Here is a 22,903-nt window from a genome sequence, read left to right as displayed (position 1 = left end):
ATGGAACGTCCCCACCGTCCACCACCGCTCACGATCCCCCCTCCACCCCGACACCGGGCCCGAGTCCGCCGCTCACGACGCCCGAACCACCGACAAGCCCGCCAATTCAAGCGCTGGCTCCTCCGTGCGCAAATCGCAAACGATGTAGCGCACGTCGCCGCCGCGAGCATCTTGCTATGGATCATGTCCTGGTTCTTGTACAACGTGCCATTCCCCTTGACATATCGCACAGGGTAACTACCGCCTCACTCTCTCACACAGTTCTCACCATGACCAACGACACTAACACTCCCTCAGGCCCGCCGCAGTCGCCCTCATCATCATGCTCTCCACAGACATCCTCCTCGACGCCCGATCAATAGTCCACGCCCACGACCCCTGGCCTGGCTGGGCCCTGCTCCTGCGCCTCGCCCTCGGCCTCGGTTTCATCGCCGTCTTCGCCGTCTACATCGCCCTCGGCGGCGACGTCTTCGCCCCGGATTTCGAGTACTGGGGCATGTCCGACGCCTACGGCCGCGTCCTCGCCTACATGTTCCTCTGGGGCCTCGGCCTATGGAACCTGCTCTTCGTCGTCCTGTGCCGCCACTGGCTCGCCAAGGAGGTGAAGCGCTACTCGGGCGACGCGCGCGAGCTCTTCACCGGCGGGCGCGCGCCCGGCGAGAGCGCGCTGCGGCTGGGCAGCAGCGCCGGCGAGGAGATGGGTGCCGCGCCGCCGCCGCCGCAGCGGGAGGTGGACCTCGAGGCGGCGCGGTTCGTGAGGGAGGAGTCACGGAGGGAGGGGGTGGTGAATGTGCCGCTGCCTGTGCGCATGGGCACGCGGAGGGTGAAGGACAGCGTGGGCGGGGTGAGCGTCTCTGCGGATTCGATCGCGAGCGGGAGCACGAGTCCGCCGCCCGTGGCCGTCACGAGACCTACATGACCCCTGCCCTATTCTCACACGGAGGAGGACGGAAAAAAAGTAATCAGTTAGACGTACACAGACATCACATAACATAACTCCATAATGATAATGCAAATATATCCTGACAGCGGCATTGAGCAAGTGGAGATGCTGTCTGTCGTTCATTGCAGTCATTCAATGCATTCGTTTTTTCATGGGATGACAGACAACGTCCGCCCGTCTGATTTTGGGGTTACATACGCCGATGGTCCCATCGGACTTGCCTTTCGTCCCATGTTTTTTTGAATTGTTCGGATTCGCGCGATCAGGGAATCGAGATTTGGGGAGAAGCTTGCTCCCGTGGAAACGTCGGATGTTGCAACTGCTGCGGTGATGCAATGCCGTGAGTCGTGGCGGGGGGTATATCAGTGCTGGACTAAGACGTCTGCGAGCGACGACGAAGAGAGACGGCGGCGGCGGACGACGACGACAGCGGAAGACGACGACAAACAACGACAAGGGCATTGACACAGGATTACAGCAGCCACGGCACAAGGCAGGAGGTGCGTTCAATTATTCAGCCGCTTTTTGGGTATCGATTCTGTGCTACTCTTATACCTAACTGTCGACATCTAACACTAGAACCAGGACGCCAGCTTTCGGGCTTCCGGATGGTTGGTGTAAAGCTCAGCATCGGCAGCCGCTGATAGACTCGTCCTTGTAGAGCGACCGCGGCGTTGCGGCTGCGCGGGAGGTACTACCACAGCGGCGGCCCTCGTAGCTTCCGTCATTGTTGCTGCTGTCGTCTTCGTCGTCGCCGTCTTCGTCGTCGCCGTCTTATTCGGGCCCTTATTCGCCTTGCCTCCCCTATTGGTACTCTTGGCTCTAGACTTGGCCGTCCTCGTGGCCGCCTTCGTGGCCGCTCCGGCCCCCGTGTACCTTGGGATCTTGCTCTTTCCCTTGCTGCTTCCCTCACCGTTGTCGATGTCAAGCTCAACGACAGGCACAATCGAGATAGCCTTCCCCTTTCCCTTTGCCTTGCTGCTGCCCTCGCCATTGTCGAGTTCTATCGGCTCAGTCGCCGATCCCGCAGGGGCTGATTCCCCCTTCAACTTCGCCTTATTGCTGCTAGTGCTGGTACCCAGGTTCTGGGCTGGCTTCTGGGCTGGCTTCTGAGCGGTAATCCTGGCAACCGCCTTTCCCTTCCCCTTGGTCTTACTGCTGGCACTGCCCTCATCGCCGTCGTCGACATCCATCTGGTGCGACTGGGCATTCTAAACCCTGACCGGCTGTGCCACTTGCTTTCCATTACCATCAACAAAGAAATGGCTGAATGCCTCCTCGTCGTTATCGTCCTCCAGATAATGTGAGTCTTCCTTCTCCGGGGGCAGGGTGGCATAGAGTCCTTTTCCTGCTTTGGGCCAATTAGGGTGAAGATAATCGTCCTCGTTGTCCTCTGGTACAGCATCGGCCTCAGGGGCGGTCGTCAACTGCAAAATCGGGCGCACACCACCCGGCTTGGAGCGTTGCTTGGAACGCTTGGGTGGCAAGCGGTTTCCAGTGCCGTTTGCGAGGACGTCCGTACGAGAGCTTTCGGGTTGCTGCTAGAATGTTAGCAGTCTGAACCTCCGAGACAGCAAGGGGAACATACCGCCCTCGGCTGAGCCCAGTCTGGCGAGCGAAAGATCGGAAGATCTGGCTGCTTTTTGGACACCGAAACAAGAATGTCCACCAACAGGCCAGGCTTGATTTGCTCACTGAAAGACAGTAGATTTAGCAAGTCGGTCCTACGGAGTTCCTCGAAATACTCTCTCCTCTGTTTTTGGGGTCAGCGCTCGCTCTTGGCGTTTCATCCAGATCACATACCGCATCAGTACTGGCATCGCCAGCCCCGAATCCTACCAGCTCAGGCTTGATGAAATCCGGCAGACCCTCGAGATTCCTCGACCTCATTCTCTCCACTTCGGCCCGCTGCTTCTTCAGATCGGATTGCTGCTGCTTGGCCTCGCGGTACTTAACCAGTTTGGCTTGGTAGTTAGCCTGCGCCTTGTCTTCGACGACGCAAGTGCTGCACTTGAAAGAGGAAGGGTTGCTGGCTGTTTCCTCGGAGACCTGGGGATCGTGACAGAGCTGGTGCCAGGCCTCGCCGCAGCCACAAGTGATGATTAGGTTTGCGGCAGTATCTGAGCTGCGCTGGCACTTCACACACATGGAAGAATCCTTGACGCGTTTCCTTTTGGCAGGCGGTTTCGGGGGCTGTATGGCAACGGGCTGAGGTTCGTCTCGGGGTGTGGGGCGCGTTGGTGGCCTGCTGTCATGCTCGTCTGATCCTCGCTTTCTCTTGCCCACACTAGGGGATGGCACTTGATTGGCATGCGTGGCGGCTCCTGCGGTAGGTCTGGGTGACGCTGTCGGCATTGGCAAAGTTGTAGATGTGCTAAGCGTCTCCACGAGTCTGCGCTTAACGTCCTCGTAAGTTGCCTTTGCTGGGGCGGACAGCTGGGCGGTGGTAAAGCCCAGGGACGGGGAGTTGCTTCCAATGCCGTTCTCATTCTTTATTCGACTCAGAATTTGTTTGGTTGAGGCTGTAAACTGCGGGGTATATCTCGAAGGCGTCGGCGATTTGCCCTCGTTCTTCGAAATTGTAGGAAACGGTCGGCTTGGGTCGGCTGTGGCAGGCGTGGACACGACGCCACTACCAGTCTGGATAGTTGATGTGGCGTTCGAGGCCTGCACGACTTGAGCACGCATCGCGCTCAACTCGTCAGCCTTTTCCTGCTTGATAGCCCACAGGCGGGAGGCGTCGTCGAGCATCGTATTGTCCATGGCGTATATAGATGCAAGTAGATGTATTGAGGGCGGGAGGTGGTTAAGTCGGATGGTCTGAAGAAGGTGGAAAGCTGGGTCGCGTGACTTTCACGTGACCTGGACCGTGCCCACCGAGCAGTGGCAGGTACGTACTCACTCGGTCACTCGGTGAGGTCAGATCCTCACAAGGTGGGTTAAAAACGCAGTGAAATAAGCGACTGCCCCGAAAAGGCAATCCCCCGGTGAGATCGCCTACCCTTACTATTTGTTACTATCGAAGACGATAGGAGAAGTGATAACAATAGCGACGACCACGACAGCAGGCGACGACGACGACGACAACAAGCGACGACGACGACGGACAACGACAATAACGATGACAACAACGATAGCATTGACGACGGCAAGGTCGAGTACAATTAATCACAGGCAATACAGCCGCTCAGACACATGATGCATAGGTGGTCTAATTCCATCAAAATGAGCAAAATATCTCTGGGCAGGAAGGATTCTACACCGATGGCTTGCCAATGAAACCACCGTACGGATTTGACCAGGATTATGCTTCGGTATAGAAGATACGTACTTTTCGGTCAGTTTCGGTGAGGCCACAAACCCTTCAGAGTAGGTTAAGAATGCAGTGAAGTTAAGGCAGCAAACCTTTGGAGACAACCTCGTAGCTCGTGAAAGGTGGCGCTAGGTAAGCCACATCATCGTCTTGGGCGGGCTTATTATTGCAGTGAAATAAACGAGTCGTTCTTACATAAGAAACCATGGTCATCTTGCCTAGTTCCGGGACGTGCCTTGGTTCGTATAATTTTGAAATCACAATTCTAGAAGCATTCTATGAAGATGGCTTTCATCGGAACCATCGCACTTCTATCAATCTAATGCACGTGGATTACAGTGGTTGGAACCAAAAGCGCTGAGAAAGAAAGGCGGCGTCGCGTGATGCTACCCGATCTGCACTCACAGAGGGCAACTTACGTGATGGTTCTGTCAATCACGGTCAGGTAATAGCCTCTCGGGATGGGTTAAAAATGCAGTGAACCTAGAGTGAGAACAAAGCTAGAAGGAATGCATTAATTCCCAGTTTCCCTGCCCAATCAGGATTCCGGAGTACTATCACACCTGGTGAGGGCCAAACTTCCTTACCACCATTGCCTCTACCCAATAACACCATCCCCCTTCAACTCCCCAATCCTCTCCTCCGGCAACCCCAAATGCTCCCCCAGCACCTCAGCCGTATGCTGCCCCAGCGTCGGCGGCGCCGTCCGCACACCCGGCTCGCTCTCCGAGTACTTCACCGGCGTATTCACCATCCTCACCGGCCCGCACGCCCCGTGCTCCATCTCGACGACCATGTTGCGCGCCTTGGTATGCGCATGCTCCAGCGTGCCCTGCACGTCGTTGACCGCCGCGTACGGCATGCCACGCCCCTCAAACACCGCGAGCCACTCCGCTGTCGTCTTGGTCACGGTGACGGCCTCGATCTTGCCCTCGAGCTCGACGCGGTTCGCCACGCGCTGCGCGTTGGTCTTGTATTTTGCGTCGTCTGCCCACTCCGGCCGGCCCAGTCCCTGGCAGAGGATGCCGTAGAGCCGGTCGTTGCCGCCGCCGAAGAGGATGTCGCCGTCCTTGGTCTTGAAGGACTTGTACGGCACGATCGATGCTGGCCGACAGTGTTAGCTAACCCACACAGAGATCGGGGTGTGGACCCAAACGTCACTCACGATGCGCAGTCCCCCACCGTCCCGAGTCCTTCTCCCCACTAACCAAACAACTACTGGCAATATTCGCCAACGTCGCCGTCTGGCAATCACTCAGCGCCACATCAATATGCTGGCCCCGTCCCGTCCTCCCCCGTGCCAGCAGCGCCGCCATGATGCTGTTACTAGTGTACAGCCCCGTCGTCAGGTCCGTCACCGCGACACCCACCTTGACCGGCTCCCCGCCGCGGCTGCCCGTGATGTGCATCAGCCCGAACTCCGCCTCGACCATGACGTCGTACCCCGCGCGGTCCGAGTACGGCCCCGTCTGGCCGTACCCCGTGATGGACGCGTAGATGAGCCCCGGGTTGATGGCGCGCAGCGTCGCGTAGTCGAGCTGGTACTTGGCGAGCGTGCCGGGGAGGTAGTTCTCGACGAGGATGTCGCACTTGGCGACGAGCTGGTGCAGGATGGCGATGCCGTCTGGGTGTTGGAAGTTGAGGCCCAGCGACTTCTTGTTGCGGTTGACCTAAAGAGCAATCAGCATTTGGGTTCATGAGAACGAAGGCTGAGTGAAGATTACGGCGAGAAAGTAGGCAGATTCACCGGGGCCTTGCTTGCCAGAGTCCGCCTTGTAAGTTGCGTACGGGGGGCCCCAGGCGCGTGTGTCGTCCCCCCTCGTGGGATGCTCGATCTTGATGACTTCGGCACTGGTGATGTCAGTGAAATGAGCGGACACCCTTGTCCAGAGGATGAGACTCACCCGAGATCGCCCAGAATTTGAGTGCAGTATGGCTGTTCTCATCTCAGCATGATCCTGCGTGTTCTCATGAGAAATAGATGACTTACTCCGGCCAAGACTCTTGTCATGTCAAGCACGCGATAGCCGTCCAGAGGCAGCTTGCTGCTCGGCACTGAAGAGTACTGACGCCATGTCCGAGGGAAGCGTGACGCCCTCAAGGGTAGTCGCGTAGCCCTTGAAACTATACGGAACGGAACTCCAATCGAAAGGCTGCTCATTTTGATCGTTGACTGAATCCGTCAGCCTATGCGGGGAAGTCAATTGAGGGTTGAATACGGGGAAGCTGGTTTCCATCAGAGCTCCGACCCCGGTCTAGCTCCGGTCCGTTGGCGGGGGTTCCGTTGCATCACCTCGGCATTGTTCTGGTAGTGGTATGTATTATGTCATCGAGCACGGACCAAGACTGTGACTTGTGCTGCATCGTATTGACCTTGATTCTAAACTGCAACGAAGAAATGTATGTCTGATTATGCTGTGTCCCATCCCAAAACACCAAACCGGAACGCCATGACCTGATAACAACTAGTTTGAGGGAAGGGTGTCGAAAGCCTTCTTATCATAGCCCCATTCCTTCTCAACGAGTTTACCTTTAGCATTGTAAAGAAATCTGTAGGCAGTCTTGATGGTTCCGTCGCTGACGCCGGCCACGCCAGCGATGGCCTTTGAAGTCTTGGGCTCCGCCATCAGGTGAGCCGCCATGTAAATACACGCGGCCGCGACAGACAGCGGGGAACGTCCAGCAAGCTCAGAAACGCTCGAAGTCTTACGTGCAAGCGCCCGAGAGACGTTCTCAATCTTTTGGGCGTTGCGGAAGTTGAGGTTGGAGCAGAAACGCGTGCAGAGGTCCTCGGCGCTGGTGGAGGCACTAGCCTTGTAACCATCCAAGTTCGACAGGGAGCCAGCACCGCGGGGGTTCTCCTCCTTGATCTTCTGGAGGAACGACTCGAGCTGCTTGAACACCCTTCCAATCTCCTTCTTGGATACGTGTGTGACCTGGAAGATCTCACGGAAGGTACGACCGACTCCGGTTTGACGGCAAGCGATGAAGATGCAGCCTGCAATGACAGCTTCTTGTGGCTTGCCTTTCATGAAGTTGTGGTCGTAGGTGAGCTTGAAGATGTGCTTGGCGGCGTCAGAGACGTTCTTGCCCAGGTTGATACTGTCGCAGAAGGCGCCAATCTCCTTGTATGCCTGCATGAGCGACTTGCTAGCCTTGTCGTTCTGGGACTTGTTCTGCAGACGAGCAAGCTGCTTGGAATCCCTGCCGTCACCAAAGGCGATGGTGGTCTCGAGCTGAGAGCCATTGAGGAGAGGGTTGACTGCGTCACCGACACGGGACGGATCGTCGTTGCCCTGGTCGTCATTGGCGAACGTACGCCACTCGGATCGGGTGTCGATGATGCGCTCGCCGACAACAAGTCCGCAGGAGCCGCAGACCATGTCTCCGGAAGAGAACTCCTCGACCAGGTTGGGCGGGTACTCCTTGCAGTCGGGACACATCACAACCATATTGAGATCGTCCCGAAACCCTTCGGCATTTTCATTGTCGCTGGGAAGCATCTTGGGCTTGTACTTCTTGGGTGTATAGATGTTGTTGTTTTCGTCAAAAACCTTGCGGCGACGCCTGAGCTCCTTTCTTCTACGCCGGAGTTCTTGCCGCTTGTTGACGACCGCCTTGTGGTTGCCTGATGGTTCTTTGACGGTGTGTGCCTGAGTCCAGAGGAGGTCGTTGGTGAGTTGGACAAAGAGCGGCGAATGCAGCTTGGCGGTGTTTAAAGCAGTCGCGGTGCTGGTTGAGACGGTCGCGATTGCTGGTCAGAGCGATCGCGAGTGCCGTTCGGGGGGGTCGCGGTTGTCGTTTCGGACGATCGCGGTTGGTATTCGGGGGGCGGTTGCTGTTTACGACGACCGCAGGTGCTGTTTAGGATTCGAGATGCACTTCTCGAGTCCTGCTTGACGAAGACGACGTTGTGTCAGGGAATCCTCAGACGGCTGATCGCTATTTCTTTGTTGAACGGCGGTAGACTCGTTCAGCGGGGAAGCTGCGAATGCGCTGGAGATGCCCTACAAAACATTTCAGGTGAGCCATGGTTCCTGACTTTCGGCAGGAAAGTTTTCCTCTCTCACCAATTAAGACGACGGTGGTAAAGTCGCAGGAGAGGATGAGGGCTCGAGAAGATTCGAGGAGAGAGGGAAAGTAGAAATGCAAAAGTGTCCTCCTTTCTTGCCAGCCGACCGATTTCTACCAGTGAAGGCGTCCGAGAGTGGCGAAACAAAGAACCACCCGAGTCCCAGTTCCCAGTCCAGATCACGGAGCAGTCGGCTCGAAGGGGTCGTATGCGACGGTTCGCAAAATGATTGCTTTCAGAAGACGCAGGGCCGAAATGGGCGATGAGGCTTCCGAGATGCGGTTTTGCGGTGCTGCAGACGATCTTCGTGAAGGCGAGAGAGCGAGTGACGTTGGTGGGTTGTAGGGGGGAAAACCTGAGCCTCTGTTTCGGGTTGAGGATGCCACACTTTAGCCTTCCATCTGCTGGAGCCTAGCGAAAGACAGGTAAGGCGGTAGGATGAGTCAGCTGAGGCCTCATTTTAAGTTCAGGCTTTTCAGTGGCAGGCACTACCCGTGGACCATCACGTGGGGCTCCTTCACCTTCAGGTTTGTCAGCTTATGGAACACGTCTGGACCTGCGATTTTTGGTCCACCGAAGCTTCCAGGTTACTAGCAAAAATTGCATCCCACGATATCTTGACATCTTGAATACCTTGCAGTCATTCTCTATTCCCCAGAGATTTACAAACAAAAGAAATGAACGTTCTGAATATGTTCAGCGTTGGGTATCAATACAAAAGAAAAGAAGGTAAAGAAAGATACATGAATCTCATGATGAGAGACAGACAGACACGCCATGTCCGGCGCACTCCATCAAAAATCACCATGCTCCCCGCCGTTTAATCCCACCAAATCAAATACCAGGGCGCCTTGAATGCATCGTCTCCTGACAGGCCACCGTCATCCACCTCACTGCAAATAAACCGGCGCATCAGACGGCCTCGGCAGCGGTGGCAACGCCCTCGACACGTCACTGCCACTGCCGGTGGGCATGTAAACCACCACCGGCGTAGCAGGTGGGGGCACCGGTTTCCTGATCAGCGCCCGCGTCGGCGACGGCGTCCTCGATCGCGGGGGCAACGGGATCTCCACCTCCACGCCCGGATGTGGCTCCGCGTACGCTCTCTGCCGCCTGCTGCTGTCCGCCGAGGACACGCACGAGGACGATGACTCCGAGTCGGACCGCGCCCGCCGCGCCTCGCTGGGTGCCCACTCGCTTCCCATCATCGCCTGGTCATGCTGGTTGTGATACTGCTGCTGTTGCTGGAGGATATCGCGGTGCTCGCACGGCGGCTCCGGCATCCTCGCCAGCGCCGCATGCCGCCGCAGCGTGCCCAGGTCGAACGTCTCCTCGTCCTCCTCGCTGGAGGAGCCGCGGCTGGTGGACCGCGAGGGCGTCTTGCTGGCGAGCGACTTGCGGATCATGATGCTGCGCTGCAGCTCCTCCTCCTCGAGGCGCTCGAGGGCGCTCAGCTTGCGCCGCCGCGTGAACTCCTTGCGGGTGAGGTACGGGTCCCGCTTGCACGCCTCGCGGAACTGGCGGTTCTTTTTGCGGTCAAAGATGTAGAAGAGGGCGGCCGACATGATTGCGGAGCCGCAGAGGATGATGACGACGATGAGGACGGTGGTGGTGTTGGTTGTTGTCGTGTCTTCGGCGGTGGTGCTCCCCGGCGTGCTGGTGCTGGGGCCGAGACCGTTGCTGCTTGGTATGCTGTGGTCTCCCGGTGATGTGTCTTGTGATGATGCTGCTGTCGCTTGTGCTTGTCTGACTCTGACTGCGTTGGCGATGGCAGGTGCCATTCTCCCTGTCCGTACTTATACTGACGTGTGGAGAGAGAGACGGGGAGGAAGGCGTTTATTTGTTGACAGCGGGCTAGAACCACAGACACTGAGCTTGCTGGTCAGTTTGTCTGTGTCTGTCTACCCGCCGGCCTTGTCCTCGGAGGGGAAGCGCAAGCTTGTCGACGGTGCCGTTATAGTGTGCGCCGGCGCCGGCCTCCGGTGGTGCCAGCTGCTCGGATATGGTGGGGGTGGAAGAGGCAGAGGGGGGTGGCGGGTGTGTGTAAGTGACTCGATGTGAAGACGAAGTGCAGGTCACTGATACTCCGGACGACTGCACAAAAGCAAGGACAACAACATCAGCAGCATGCCCCTTCACAATGACTCCCGCTCGAGCTTTCAATGTCGATATGCAGTTCTGCGCTGACCTAGAAAAGAGTCCGTGTCGAGGGGGAGAAGAGGTGCGTGATGGGAGGTCCTTAAGACTGACTCCCTTCCCACCATCTCAAGAGCTACCTACCTTACCTACCTTAGGTGCAATCAGCACAGCTTCAGATGCAGCAGTGTGAACCCCGGCATGGGTTCACCGCGGTGCAAGAGCACGAGCAGAGCACTGCCAGGCGGGTCGTAGGCCGTTTCCTCGAGGACCCATGAACAGGGAGTGTGCATAACGAGGCATGGTTGCAAGGGTACAAGTATTGGGGGGGGGAAAGAGAAACAAAAAAAGAGGGCACGTTTGGGAATAGCAACAGCGACAAACCAGCTAAAGCAGGCAGATGCCCAGCAGCGGCCCAGAGAGGCAAGGCACACTGTCTCGTAGACGCATCGCTGCAGGACGCCATCAGAGCGGCCATCATTGGCTGCGCCATTCTCCCCGGCCCCCATGTCCCGTTACCCAAACCCGCTCTGCCGCCCGAACCAACAGCAGCCCAGCTGAACCCCCCCCCCGGGGGGGTCTTTGGTGCCTAGGAGGGGCGTGTAGGATGATGCTGAATTGTAATGGCATCTATCTGTCCATGACGAGGTTTTGCCTTTCCTTCTTCTCTCTTCCTGCTGTTATCCTCAGTAATCTGCGGGAAGAGACAGAATTGCAGGATCCAATGCCATGTCCGCCTGCCCATCCGCTCATCTCGACGTGAAATTGAGCCTTTGGGCCACCGCCGAGGCTTGACGGATCGCACTCCCGGCGCGTGCCTCGTCTGCCTGGTGATTTCCGTGGCTCTGTGAAATTCATTAGAGGCGTCACACGTCGATCGGCCTGTCGGAACTGTGGCGGTTGAGGTGAGCACCGCTGCGCGGTTGTGTTGCAATTGGACCGCTGTACGCTGTACCACTCTCACCCACTGCAACAGCCCAACTTAGAACCCTCGTCACCCCTGCCGACAAATGCCTTACTCGGTTTAGCATGAGCCTTTTTCAGCACAGCACCAACAACCTCTGCTCGGCCAAGAGGGGGAGGGGGCTGACGGAAGTGTGGTGCGCTGAGCTTGTTGGATGAACCGAGGAGAACTTTCCTCTCCAGGCTTGGGGTATGTAGTTGCCACAGGGGCCCACCCCCCAGCGAAGGAACCTGCGAGGCGGAGCTTGAGGGGGGGAACCCCCGGGCGGCCATCAGTGTGTTCGCGGTTTAGTCAGGCCTCTGTGGGCTGGCTGACATTTCCCCCAACTTCCTTCATCGAGTCACTTACACATCACACAATCATGCGATGAAGTCGGCGGCAACGGTTGAACCTGGCTGGGCTGGCAAAATAGGGGCGAAACAAAGAAAGATAACAGAGTCAACTTGCAAGCCCAACTCAAAATGCTCGTGGCGAGCGGCCGTGGGACCGTTTATCCTACGCCGTCTGGGTTCTGGCCCGCCAGCCGCTCCTTTGTCTCTCATGAGCCTATTCTTTCCCACCCCTCCAACGACTCGACCATCGTACTCGCAACAAAGGAACGCAGCGTGGCCCATCGTGCGATTAAACATGGGCTGGGCCCGCCACCAGCAACGGCTGGCCAGCAAAAACACGAGGCGGGCGGAAAGGGCCTCTTCAAAAGCCTCTTCAAATCGCCAGGGGGAACAATAAACAAACGCTGGTCGAACGGGCAGCCTCAGCCTGTTTTTCAAATCCAACCGGCCAGTCGTTTTGTAGAAGTATGCCTGGGCTCGAGAAACAAGAGCATTCAGCAGAAGTCTGGCTTGCCCTGCAACTCTAAACTATGCCCATTTCTACCCTCCACTTCAGGGGCACGCAGCAACGCATGGAGCCTCCCTCTTTGTCCTGTGCACCCGTTTCAACGGGCTGCAGTGTGGTGTTTGTCCGGCCCCCCCCCCCCCTTCGGAATTCGCACGCGGGCCAAAAACCGCAACGAGGCATGATATTCAGAGTTCGTCTCCAGTCCGCGGGCGCTGCGCTCTTTGCGACGACCATGTACCGAACGTCTCAGGAAACGATGCTCGGTGCGGAGAGATACCGGAGGTCATTAGGGCTCCTCCCCTCTGCCCCTCTTGCGTCAACATCCAACACAGGACGACGGCACATACATCAGACAGAGTACAGACAGATCTGAACCTCGGACCCGGACTCCGACCCCGGAAAGGACTAGGCTGACAGACGGCTCGTCCACGATCGCGCACCCGCCAGGCGACATCAGTACCGGGTCGGTCGGTTGGTTGGTTGCTCGCTTCTTTTGATAGCCCGGCCCCCATCCGTTGGATCTTCAGTCAGACTTCGTCATACATCTACCACCGGCTCTAAAGGCAGCTGCTGAGAGGGAAAAAAAAAAAAAAAGGCTTCAGTCCGCGCCGTGGTCTATTCAAAATCGCCCCGCTCGCTAACATGAACCAAGTACGGGGAGTGCTTAGTGGCGGGGTAAACGCAAGACACAAGCCAAGTTATCCATCCGTACAACAGCGCGGCGTCAAACTCTCTTGCCTGTACGAACTGATCGGTCGTGTAAACAGGCTGCAGGACGCAATTGGGGGAGACCCGCCCCGCGATGCTGCGCTTCTTTGCAGAGTGACACCACATCACAGCACGGCCTCAATAGTCCGCTTGCTGCCTCGATGCGATGGGGTGGAGTTGAAACATTGTTTCTTGGCCAAAATGATATTGTGTTTGCGTTTCCTCGTTTGTCAGAGGATATTCGTCTATTGACCAGCAGAGCGCGCGCTCCATTCACGAAACGTCGAGGATGCCTGGCTTCCGGAGCAGAGTCGAAGTCATCCCATCTCATACAGCAACTCACCCCCAGAACCTATTTTAGGTTCATGTTCGCACCCCCGACGGTCCCCTAGAATACCCATCTGTGAATGGCGACTGGACCGGGTACCTGAAAGGATTTTTGCGAATTGAGTTGTGCGTGCAAACAGCTACCTAATCCGCAAACCCGTCTCTAAAACCCGTCCCTCCGACGACACAAAAGCCAGAAACGCCATGCAGTCAGCTTCATATCGTGCTGACTTATGCTGATCCTCCCGTCCGCCCGTCGAACCCGATGAACCCCTCCGTGGTCTGCTAAACCCCGCGATTGGGCTGGCTATTGTAAGCTCCTGCAAGCCGTGCCGCTCAGCGTGCCATTTCGTAGTGCGGACCCTCGGCTTGCTTAACCGCCCCGGCACGCTTACTCGACGATCGCCAACTGGGACTTACCCCCTCCCCCTCGCTGTGCACTCGAATTGGTATCATTATCGCGGCACATGGGAGAGACACAGAACAAGGGGAACGAAAGCGGGAAATGGCGTGTGTTGGGTGAAGCCGACGGCACAGAAGCGCGGCTGTGTAAGCGGACCGCGGCGCGGGAATCCTGCCGTGAAGAGACAACCCCACCTTGGCGATGTGATCTCCTGCCTGTCTGTTACTTGAAGAAAGGCCCCCGTCTGTAGGGCCGAACGATGGGAAGGTGCAAAGTGACATGCTGCCGCCTAGGCGCAGCGAATTCGTGCCCTCGGCTCGCTGCCTGAAGACCACGAGACGATCTTGCTCTTATTCAGGACCGTTTGGGGCTGTTGGTGCGTGGAGATGAGGGAGAGGAGGTAACCTCGATCTGCACGTCCAGTAATCGCTCGTCGCTCAGCCACCAGATGAGCGGCTGCGCCAGAGACATGCCGCCGTGTGACGGCGAGCTTCTTGGGCCCCCGCTGTTTTTGCCGCAGTCAGGCCGGGTCAGGATGCACGATGATGGGTTTGGGAAGCAGCCATGGGTTGTGCCAGTCATTTGCGACAAGTTGTCGTTGGTGATGAGTGAGGAGGCCCTACGCTGGGTTGAAGCCTCGAGGCGGAGCGGGTTCGTTGAAGGGGCAAGGTCTTAGCTTCTTGGTGGTGTCCACCATAGGTTCGTTGGCTTGCGCGGGGAGCCTTGTCTTGGACCCCCGGCCCCCAATTGATCCACTAATCAGTGACCCCTCCAGCACATCGTGTGTTTTTTTGGCGGTTGAAGGTGGCGATGCATTCACAGTGTTGCTCAACGGGCGAAGTCAGCATCACGACTTGGTGAAACTCTGATTTCCTGGGTATCATGTCTTTTGCGACTTTCTGTCGCTCATATGTGTAGGGAGTACTTGTTGGCCCCCGAAAACGTATTCACAAGTGATAAGGGTCGTCATTCCTCATAATGTAAATCTCCCCCACGAGGACCGTGCAGCCGACGGTCATGGCGATAGCGATGATGGGGACGTTGACGCGAGCAAACTCCATCCTTCGGATATGAATGTGTTTCCTTTCGAGGATGTCACGCCACAGCAGCCCTGCCAACGATGCGCTAAAGGCGGTACTGAAGGCGCCGTAGTTGACGCCGAGCGCCATGCTGTACACCGTTGCCCAGAACGTCCGATCGCTAATGTCGCTGCTGCCGGGTACCATGTGTATCCTCTGCCAAGCTTGGATGACCCGTGATAAAAGGATCGTGGTGCCGATATTAGTTCCTGCAAACTAGAAAGCCACCAGAGTAAGCATATATGAAACGGGGCTCGATAATCTCGGGGAGACTCACATTGCAAAGGATGACCGAAAGGAAGCCCATGCCGCCGATTGCGCCGATGGTTCCCGTCTTTTCCACCCAGTGGTCCCATCCGTAGGCAAATACCGGAACCCAGCCCTTGGTGACGAGTGCTTGCACTAGGACGAACATCGCAAAGGCGAACGGAACGAGGGCAAAGGGCAGATGCGATATCACTGCCATCACGGTGGGGAACGTCTCCTGCGACCATCGATAACCGTCCCTGGAGAGGGACACAAGTGTCCGCGGCTGGGGCTTTTTCGTCCGGCTCACTGTGGTTTCCTCCAAATCGCTAGGCCGCTTCTCGTTGTTCACGCCCGTCATCAGGACACCTCCTGCTGGAGAGCTAGATTCGTCCGCATGAGCCAGCTCATCCCTTTTCTCCGAAATGGTCAAGCCACTGCTGGATGGCCGACTGTTATCTGCCCCATTTCCCATGGCCGTGGACATGGACGACTCCAGACGGGGACTTGACTCGGGCGTTGGGCTAATGCTGGCGTCTCCTGTCGGGCCAGCAGGCGTGAGCGTGAGCAGAGGAGTGAGTCCTCTGCCGGGGCTGACAGGTGGTGTGTCGTAGTCTCCATTTTTCATGTCATCCTTTACATCAGCATCGGCGTCCTGGACGTGAATCTCGGGCCAGGCTTCTCTGGAGAGACTTCTGGTCATCGACAGCATCTCTGTACCACCCTCAGTGGATATCCCCCTGCCTTCAAAATGCTCTCTGTTCCTCTCCTGCCTCAAGGCCCTTTCCATTCGGGCTCGTTCAACCTCTTCTCGCCCTCTGCGAGCGATTGCGCGAGTCTCCTCTCTGTGAATCCACCCAAATGCGAGGTCCCAGCAAAGCATGACAAAGGCCGCAGGTAGTGTGACCCAAAAGACCTGAAAGTGCTCATCATTCTTCGTCTTGACGCTAGCAGCGTTGATGGCTAGGACGGTGATGAGTGTTACCGACATAATGATGGCACCGAACGCTGCGCCACCTTTATCCAGAAAAGGGTTCATGATCTCAACGAGGGAAAGAAGTTGGCCCTGGTCGTCGTTTGTATGAGTCTCTTCATCCTCATCTGCGGTACCCCTGGCGTTGGGGATGTTGGGGTTGACGGCAGGTTTCAATTTGGCTTCTGCGGGCAGCTCGCGCATCTTGATGGAGACGGGAATGAGGCCCTCGTTGGCAAAGACGATATACAGCAGAAAGGGGAACAAGACAATGGCCGTCACGACAACCGGAACCACCATGTTGGCGGTGTACCCGATGAACTTGATGTTGAAGGCTCCTGCGAGGACGAGATTGGTCGGGTTGGACGAGACGAGGATTGCCGAGGCGATGTTGGCTATAGAGAACTGAGTAAAGATCCAGGCTCTCGGATGTTTGATGTTGTTCGACACGCGCGTCATGTAGGCGAGGAAGGCGGTGCCTGAAAGAATAATCGGGTCGTTGCCGATGAAGGTGCCTAGGCCGAAAAAGAAGGCGTACAGGTAGAAAAATAGCCTGTGGCCGACCTTGCCTCCCCATTGCAGAACTTTCAGAGCCAGATACCTGATGAGGCCGGACGCGTCGATTGAGATTGCGATGTAGGCTAAGGTGATGAAGAAGATCATGATGTCAAGCGGAAAAATGCCATTGTCTCCCAGAGTGCCGGCCTTGACCTCGTCTCTTCCGATGGCCAGGATGGCAAGGAGGAAGAGGTCGGCGATGAGGGGCGCCGTGACAGAGTTCATGGGGAATCTCTTGCGCACGAACTGGCTGGCACCACCGTCACGACGGTCATGGTGAAAGTCCTTTTCTCGTGGTGGTATCACACGTAGAGTACTGAGAGAATCCAGAACGGCGTGCCAGAGTCGCACGGGAATGTAGACTGGGATGTGGAAAGGGAACAACACGACAATGTCTGTGCTTCCGTGTTAGTCGCGATATCCCAGCGGGGTGACGCTGCATGTGCAAACACAGGCGGGCAATTGCATGTACTCACTGGCGAGGAAAAAGACGATGAGGGTGACGATAGACCGCCACTCTCTGATCTGGTCAGTCTCAATGCTGACGTCGGAGAGGTCCATCGTGGCGATTGAACTTGGTTCAACCACCACGGGATGACGCAGCAAGGCCTTGTTCGCAAACACAACGGTGAGATGAGGCTGGAAATGATCTTGTGCCGCACTTCATGGTGTTGCAGGCTGAAAATTCAGGTTGACACCCAGGTCTAGGTCCAGGCTCTGGTCTGGGGGAAAGAAGCGGCGGGGGACGGCAGAGAGAAAACACCACTCACGGCAGGCACTCTGTGTCTTGCTCTTTCCTTGGCAAATAGAAGCAGCAGGTGCCCGGTCAGATCAGCCCTAGCGCCTTCCGAATGAAACCTGACGTCGTCTCCTATTGGGCTCGATGCAGGGCCCCCGCTTTTCTATGTTGAACGACAGGCTGCAGAGTGCTTTTCTCCGTCTTTTTACTGGCTGCGAACCATGTCCGTTCTCAAGTGCTCCTTCTGACGCTTTCCGCAGCCAATTACCTCACCTCAATGCCAACTCAGTGCTGACTTTTCTCCCCTTCACGTTAGTCCAAGCAGCCGGCCGTTTAAGTTGCCTAGCCTATTCATCCCGCTCAGCAGCCAACGCCCGACGGATATTAGGACTATCTGACTGGTAGGAGCAAACCTGCATCATCGACATGCTGCGCCACCTCCGGAACTGGAATGACAGCCAGCAGTGCTTGTTCATATCTTCCACGCTGTCTTGCCCCAAAGACCCAGAGGCCGCCGCACTGCTTGGCTTGTCTCGATATGAACAGCCATGAGCCGCACCCGTCACGCGACCACCTGCCTACCTTACCTTACCTGTCCGAGGCAGCCCTCTTCCAGCGCCTGTTCCTGTCCCTGAAAGCTTGGAATGCGATGCCCGGGAACCTTCTCCGCTTCTTACACTACCTCGGGGGGGAAAAAAAGAGGAACGAGCCCGCGGTTCCATCTTGACGTCTAAATTGCCGGTCGATTACCGGGCCATTGGGTCCATTTCTTCTTCAAACCAACACGCGAAGATTGTGGAGTTTCTCTTAAGCTTGTGTCCAGTTTTAGCCGGCAGCTTGCAGCGGCTCCGGCTCGGCCGTCATCTATGGCACCCCTCGCACCGGCCGCTTTGCTGCACTCCCTCTTCCGCCGAGACGACGATGCCGGTGTAGGCTCCTCCTGCGACGGAGTCAACGGCCCTTGTATTGAGGTCGTCTGCGCCTGGCCGCTGTCAGGTCAATATGGTTTCGGCCAGCGGATCTTGTAAGTGAAGCTTCCCCACTCCTGGCAAATCGGCAACTCAACCGAGTGAGGAACTTGGCGAATGCTTGTACCAACCTTAGTGATGGGACGAAACATTTCTAGCGCAAAGGCTAATATCACGCCTCAGATACTACATCCTCGTCGTCGTCTGTGTCGTTGCCCGAAAGGAGGAATGGATTCGGGCTGTCTGTCAAGCAGCCGCACTGCTCGTCCCCGCTGTAGCTGCCATCCATGGTATCGTCTTGGCATCGATGCACGTTGATGGTGAGTCCGAGACACGCCCCTTCCACCACCTAAGCTTTTCGGCTAACGGCTTGACGACACAGGTGCCACAGACATGGACATATACGGGGCCCTGCAGTTTTGCTCAATTGGCATTTTAGCGGCACCCGTGACTGTGAAGCTATCGTCAACCTTCTTCTACGACCCAGGGAGAAACATCATCTTCCTGTGGACGGGCCTCATTCTGTCCGGTTAGTGGCAGAGCCCTTCCGAGTCGAAAATGTGAACCTGCTGACCAGATCCAGGTCTGCTAAGTTTGGCCGTCGAATTTTATCGCTCCAATACCCATCCATGCGCGACTGGGAACAGCTTAATTCCGAGTCTTAGGAGTTTCCCCTATGGAGAGGAAGATCTATGCGGCCTTGTTTGCTCTGAAGATAGGGGCCCGTTTTCCAGTCTGCGGCAAGGTGCGACAAGTGAGATTTATGTCGTTCCTAAGCCTGCGACGCTTCCTTTCGGCATGGCCATGTTCCTCGCCGCCGCCGAATGTGTTCCGGCCATTCTCTCGTTGGTTTCTATGTGGAACAAGATTTTGGAGATCAATTGGAAACGAGGGAAAGGGTCTCCAGACAAAGAGCGGATAGAGGACCAGGGCATCATCCCTGGGACGAATGGTGCCACTTTGAAAGGCATGAAGGACGTCAACCAGGCCATCAGATCACTCTTGAGTGCCGTTGAGGTTCCTGTTTTTGGGGGTGCCTGGCTTGCTGTTCTCATCATAGGCGAGATCAACTTTTGGAGCCCCCAAGTCAACTATCACACGGAGCCGATTAGTAACATTGGTTGGTGGCCCTCTGCTTTCCGGGAACTGCCTTAGACTAACAATTCCAGGCCAATGGGGGACTATCCTTGGGACTGGGATGGCAGGGCTGGGTTCGCTCTACGTCTGGCTTGCAGACAGTAACGGCGACCTAGCAAATCCCACCACAACTCACTGCAACTGTCCGCACTACCATGGTCGTGAACCACCGGACGGAGTACTAAATGGAGAAGTAAGCCCGCGAGCCAGTACAGCCCACCGAGAATTCCAAGAGCGCACTGGATCAGAAGCGGGACTTTCCATCGCGACTTCCACAGCGCCTTCCACGGGGGAATGGGTACCCAGACGAAAGATCGCCAATGCCTTGGGAAAAATTGGCAACTACTTTGGCAATCCAGCGAAAGATCCTTTTGGTGCTGGGGATTATAAGACTGGGGAATGGCCTCGGATTCCAGGAGAAGCCCATCGAAACAGCCAGATGGCGGAACACGACGACCGGTATAGTATCATGGAAGGGCCGAGCAGCTCGCGTGATTCTGCCGACGGCAGTTCGAGCAGCGACAGCGTCTCGGGAGCTCCAACGCCTGCCTCACCCACGTCGCCCACGTCGCCGACATCAGTGTCCTTTTCGCCTCGAGCGAGAAGTCCGAGACCACACTCTAACTCGTTTCCAGCGCCGCGAGCAGCTTCTCGTCATTCTTCATTCGATCAAGCGAGACCAACAGCGCCATCTCACGATCCAAGAGGTCGCTCGCCGTTGCGTCGCGCAACACTCGAGGTGCCCCCGTCAGCTCATCATGGATTTTGAATTTTCGATATCTATAAGGCAGACGCAGTCGATCTCATTGGAGACTCCTTGGGGCTGGCGTCCGAAGAGATGTCGGGAAGTTATGCACGTTGCAGCTGCAGACTTGACATATTGTTCTAACCACAGTCACGCCCAACCTAGAAGTATCATGGCGTTTGCTTGTTTGGAAAATTCAAGGCGCAACATGAAGGGGCAGGATGGAAACTAGACATGAAATGTACGATGGATATAAAATCCGCTCATAAATAAGGGTGTCAGGGAACCTTTTGGACGCTGGAAGCAGGGACCACTGCCTGTTAGTGCCACACAGTGCCAGAAATAGTGTGATTGAAGATAGAAACAGTGTAAACGAACCAATCGCACCGCGCATGGGAAGACTCCAATTATTTTTTCCCACCTTGAACCTTTGAGCCTTGTCTCGCGTCGCGACTCCATCTCCGACCTGCGCTACCAACCGTTCAGCCTCGCACACCCGCTCTTCGGAACCGAGGCCATTGACAAAGCCACAACCCTCTCATCACCCCGCGCATACCTCCTCGGTCGCCTTCAATATGGGAGGCAGAAGGTCCAGATCAGGCAGAGCTGCGGCTAAGCGCGCCTCTGCCGCCCTTCGTGAGTACAACCTTTTCCTCGTCTTCCCTTGCGACAGCTCTACAACTTTGGGAACATGCTTGTTCCAGAGAGCGTCATGTTACAATCAAAGGACTTGAATGCGTGTACTTGTTTGGAGCTTCTCGGCTGGTCAATGATTGTTGGGTTGGCGCGCATCTCCAAGCATCCTCGCCTGCCCCTCCTTCCTGAGCAGCTGCCCATCCACCCGCATGACAGAACATCGTCTAACCACCATCGTCAATCTAGAAAGCACCCCCAGAGCATTCGAAGGCATCGACGATGACGAGCCTGTCGCCGAGGCTGTCGAATCCGAGCCCGAGGTCGATGCGCCCCCGGAAGACGATGAGGAGGAGGAGGAGGAGGATGACGACCAAAAGGCGGACGAGTCCGGCGAAGAGGACGCCGGTGACGACGATGGCGAGGAGGAGCCGGCCAACGACGACGGGGACGACTCAGAGCCATCGGCCAAGGAACCCACGCCTCCGACCGAACCAGTCGTTCGCCGCAAGCGACTTGGAAGACCACCAAAGAACAAGCCCCCTGGCTGGGACAACATGATCACCGTGCCTGCCTCCGAAGCCGACACACCCCGCCGGAGAGGCCGCGGTGGCTGGCGTGGAAGAGGCGGTCGCAGACCACAGCCTGGCCAGGCTCCCCCGAAGCTGAGGCAGGTCATCGACAAGGAGGGCACCGAGGTCGATATTGTCGACGACGAGTGCGTGCTGCCCGAAGACCCGGAGGGCGAGACGAAGGTGGACAAGCTTGGCAACCTGCTTGGTGGTCGTCAATACCGTTGTCGAACGTTCACTGTAAAGGACCGCGGTGAGAGGCAGTACATGTTGTCCACGGAGCCCGCGCGTTGTGTCGGTTTCAGGGACAGTTACCTCTTCTTCAACAAGCACCCTAAGCTGTACAAGATCATTGTCAGCGACGAGGAGAAGATGGACATGATTGAGCGCAACATCATGCCGCATTCATACAAGGGTCGTGCCATCGGAATCGTCACGGCTCGGTCGGTGTTCAAGGAGTTCGGCGCGCGCATCATCGTCGGTGGACGGAACATTATTGACGACTACCGTGTTGCGGACCAGCGCGCGGCGGGTGTCGTAGAAGGAGAGATTGCGGACCCCAGCGACGTGTTTGATCCCTCTCAGGACTACAACACGAATCAGTACGTTGCGTGGTTCGGTGCGAGTGCGGTGTACCATACGAATCAGACGCCAGCTGCCGCGGATCCTCTTGCGGGTTTGACAGAAGTGAAGAAGAAGCGGGTCAACGTGAACGACACTAACTGGCAGTTGGAGCACGCCCGTGCCGCTAGGTAAGTTATTCTTGGGCAACAACAAACGAGGCAGTACTAACAAGATCCAGCGAGTTCAACTCTCGCCTCAATGCAATCCGCAATCTCAACCTCCAGAAGGGAGCCTACGATATCCACACCAATCTCATGCAACAACCCGTCAATACGCAGCCCACTCGCGCAAGAGTAGAGGTCGTCAACCCAGACAACGCCGCCGATCCTAAGTCCTCCTTCGCTGCCGTCTCGCCTGCTGTACAGCGCAATTTCAATGTCGTTGATATCGTCTACGAGACGCCCCGCGCAGGCGTCCAGTCCGCTGGCAAGCGCCCCGACAACGTCCCCGATTTCCTCAAGCCCTTCAACGGCATACTCGCCATCGGCGACGACCTCAAGGCCCTCTTGCCTCCCGAATGCCGCGAGTCGCTGGAGCGCCACCAGGCCGAGCAGCGGGAGTTTGAGACCCGCTTCGGCGACGAGAAGGACACCATGGCGCGGGGCGGACTGCTCATCGACAAAGCCATCGTGCCGCAGGGCAAACATTCCTAGGAGGAATCTGTGTTTCTGAACCAAGGTTACTGGACCACGGACAATCGGGTCGAGAGCAGCTACACAAGGGCCGGGTGCAACTTTTGCGGGGGCCCGGTTGGCGAGTGCGAGCACATGCAGCCGTTTCTGGCCTGGAAGATGCCACGATGGGAAAGCGGTGACGAGATGAAGATGGTTAAGACCGATTTGTAGCCGCAGGGCAACGACTGCTACGCCCTTGCCATCTCGCGACAGACGCGTAATTGATTATGGGGGAGGGGATTGTTTGGC

General features: G+C 56.7%; 7 protein-coding genes across 7 annotated transcripts; 3 read left to right on the top strand and 4 right to left on the bottom strand.

The window, feature by feature from the left end:
• Positions 1-919, top strand: CGCS363_v010100 (uncharacterized protein; the record flags this gene model as incomplete). The annotated part of the gene is made up of 2 exons (XM_036641949.1): positions 1-233; positions 298-919. The coding sequence occupies 2 exons, from the start codon at positions 1-3 to the stop codon at positions 917-919; spliced, it is 855 nt and encodes a 284-aa protein (XP_036492947.1).
• A 599-nt stretch (positions 920-1,518) lies between these two features.
• On the bottom strand, positions 1,519-3,706 carry CGCS363_v010099 (uncharacterized protein; the record flags this gene model as incomplete). Its single annotated transcript, XM_036641948.1, has 4 exons — positions 1,519-2,145; positions 2,200-2,481; positions 2,532-2,696; positions 2,747-3,706. 4 exons carry the CDS (start codon positions 3,704-3,706, stop codon positions 1,519-1,521), a joined length of 2,034 nt encoding a protein of 677 aa, XP_036493134.1.
• Positions 3,707-4,854: 1,148 nt separating this feature from the next.
• Sugct-2 (Succinate--hydroxymethylglutarate CoA-transferase) lies at positions 4,855-6,417 on the bottom strand (the record flags this gene model as incomplete). The annotated part of the gene is made up of 5 exons (XM_036641947.1): positions 4,855-5,360; positions 5,422-5,926; positions 5,981-6,107; positions 6,161-6,192; positions 6,247-6,417. The coding sequence occupies 5 exons, from the start codon at positions 6,415-6,417 to the stop codon at positions 4,855-4,857; spliced, it is 1,341 nt and encodes a 446-aa protein (XP_036493133.1).
• Positions 6,418-6,721: 304 nt separating this feature from the next.
• On the bottom strand, positions 6,722-10,109 carry sua7 (Transcription initiation factor IIB; the record flags this gene model as incomplete). The annotated part of the gene is made up of 2 exons (XM_036641946.1): positions 6,722-8,010; positions 9,284-10,109. The coding sequence occupies 2 exons, from the start codon at positions 10,107-10,109 to the stop codon at positions 6,722-6,724; spliced, it is 2,115 nt and encodes a 704-aa protein (XP_036493138.1).
• A 4,544-nt stretch (positions 10,110-14,653) lies between these two features.
• CGCS363_v010096 (uncharacterized protein) lies at positions 14,654-17,123 on the bottom strand (the record flags this gene model as incomplete). Its single annotated transcript, XM_036641945.1, has 3 exons — positions 14,654-15,001; positions 15,063-16,957; positions 17,039-17,123. The coding sequence occupies 3 exons, from the start codon at positions 17,121-17,123 to the stop codon at positions 14,654-14,656; spliced, it is 2,328 nt and encodes a 775-aa protein (XP_036493137.1).
• Positions 17,124-18,167: 1,044 nt separating this feature from the next.
• CGCS363_v010095 (uncharacterized protein) lies at positions 18,168-19,424 on the top strand (the record flags this gene model as incomplete). The annotated part of the gene is made up of 4 exons (XM_036641944.1): positions 18,168-18,325; positions 18,453-18,589; positions 18,652-18,798; positions 18,853-19,424. 4 exons carry the CDS (start codon positions 18,168-18,170, stop codon positions 19,422-19,424), a joined length of 1,014 nt encoding a protein of 337 aa, XP_036493136.1.
• Positions 19,425-20,996: 1,572 nt separating this feature from the next.
• On the top strand, positions 20,997-22,633 carry CGCS363_v010094 (Chromatin structure-remodeling complex subunit rsc7; the record flags this gene model as incomplete). The annotated part of the gene is made up of 2 exons (XM_036641943.1): positions 20,997-22,108; positions 22,159-22,633. The coding sequence occupies 2 exons, from the start codon at positions 20,997-20,999 to the stop codon at positions 22,631-22,633; spliced, it is 1,587 nt and encodes a 528-aa protein (XP_036493135.1).
• Between the last annotated feature and the right edge of the window lie 270 nt (positions 22,634-22,903).

This window comes from Colletotrichum siamense (genome assembly GCF_013390195.1).
Source record: "Colletotrichum siamense strain Cg363 chromosome Unknown KSG_Cg363_contig06, whole genome shotgun sequence".
NCBI classification, from domain to species: domain Eukaryota; kingdom Fungi; phylum Ascomycota; class Sordariomycetes; order Glomerellales; family Glomerellaceae; genus Colletotrichum; species Colletotrichum siamense.
This window is presented reverse-complemented; position numbering and strand designations above follow the sequence as displayed.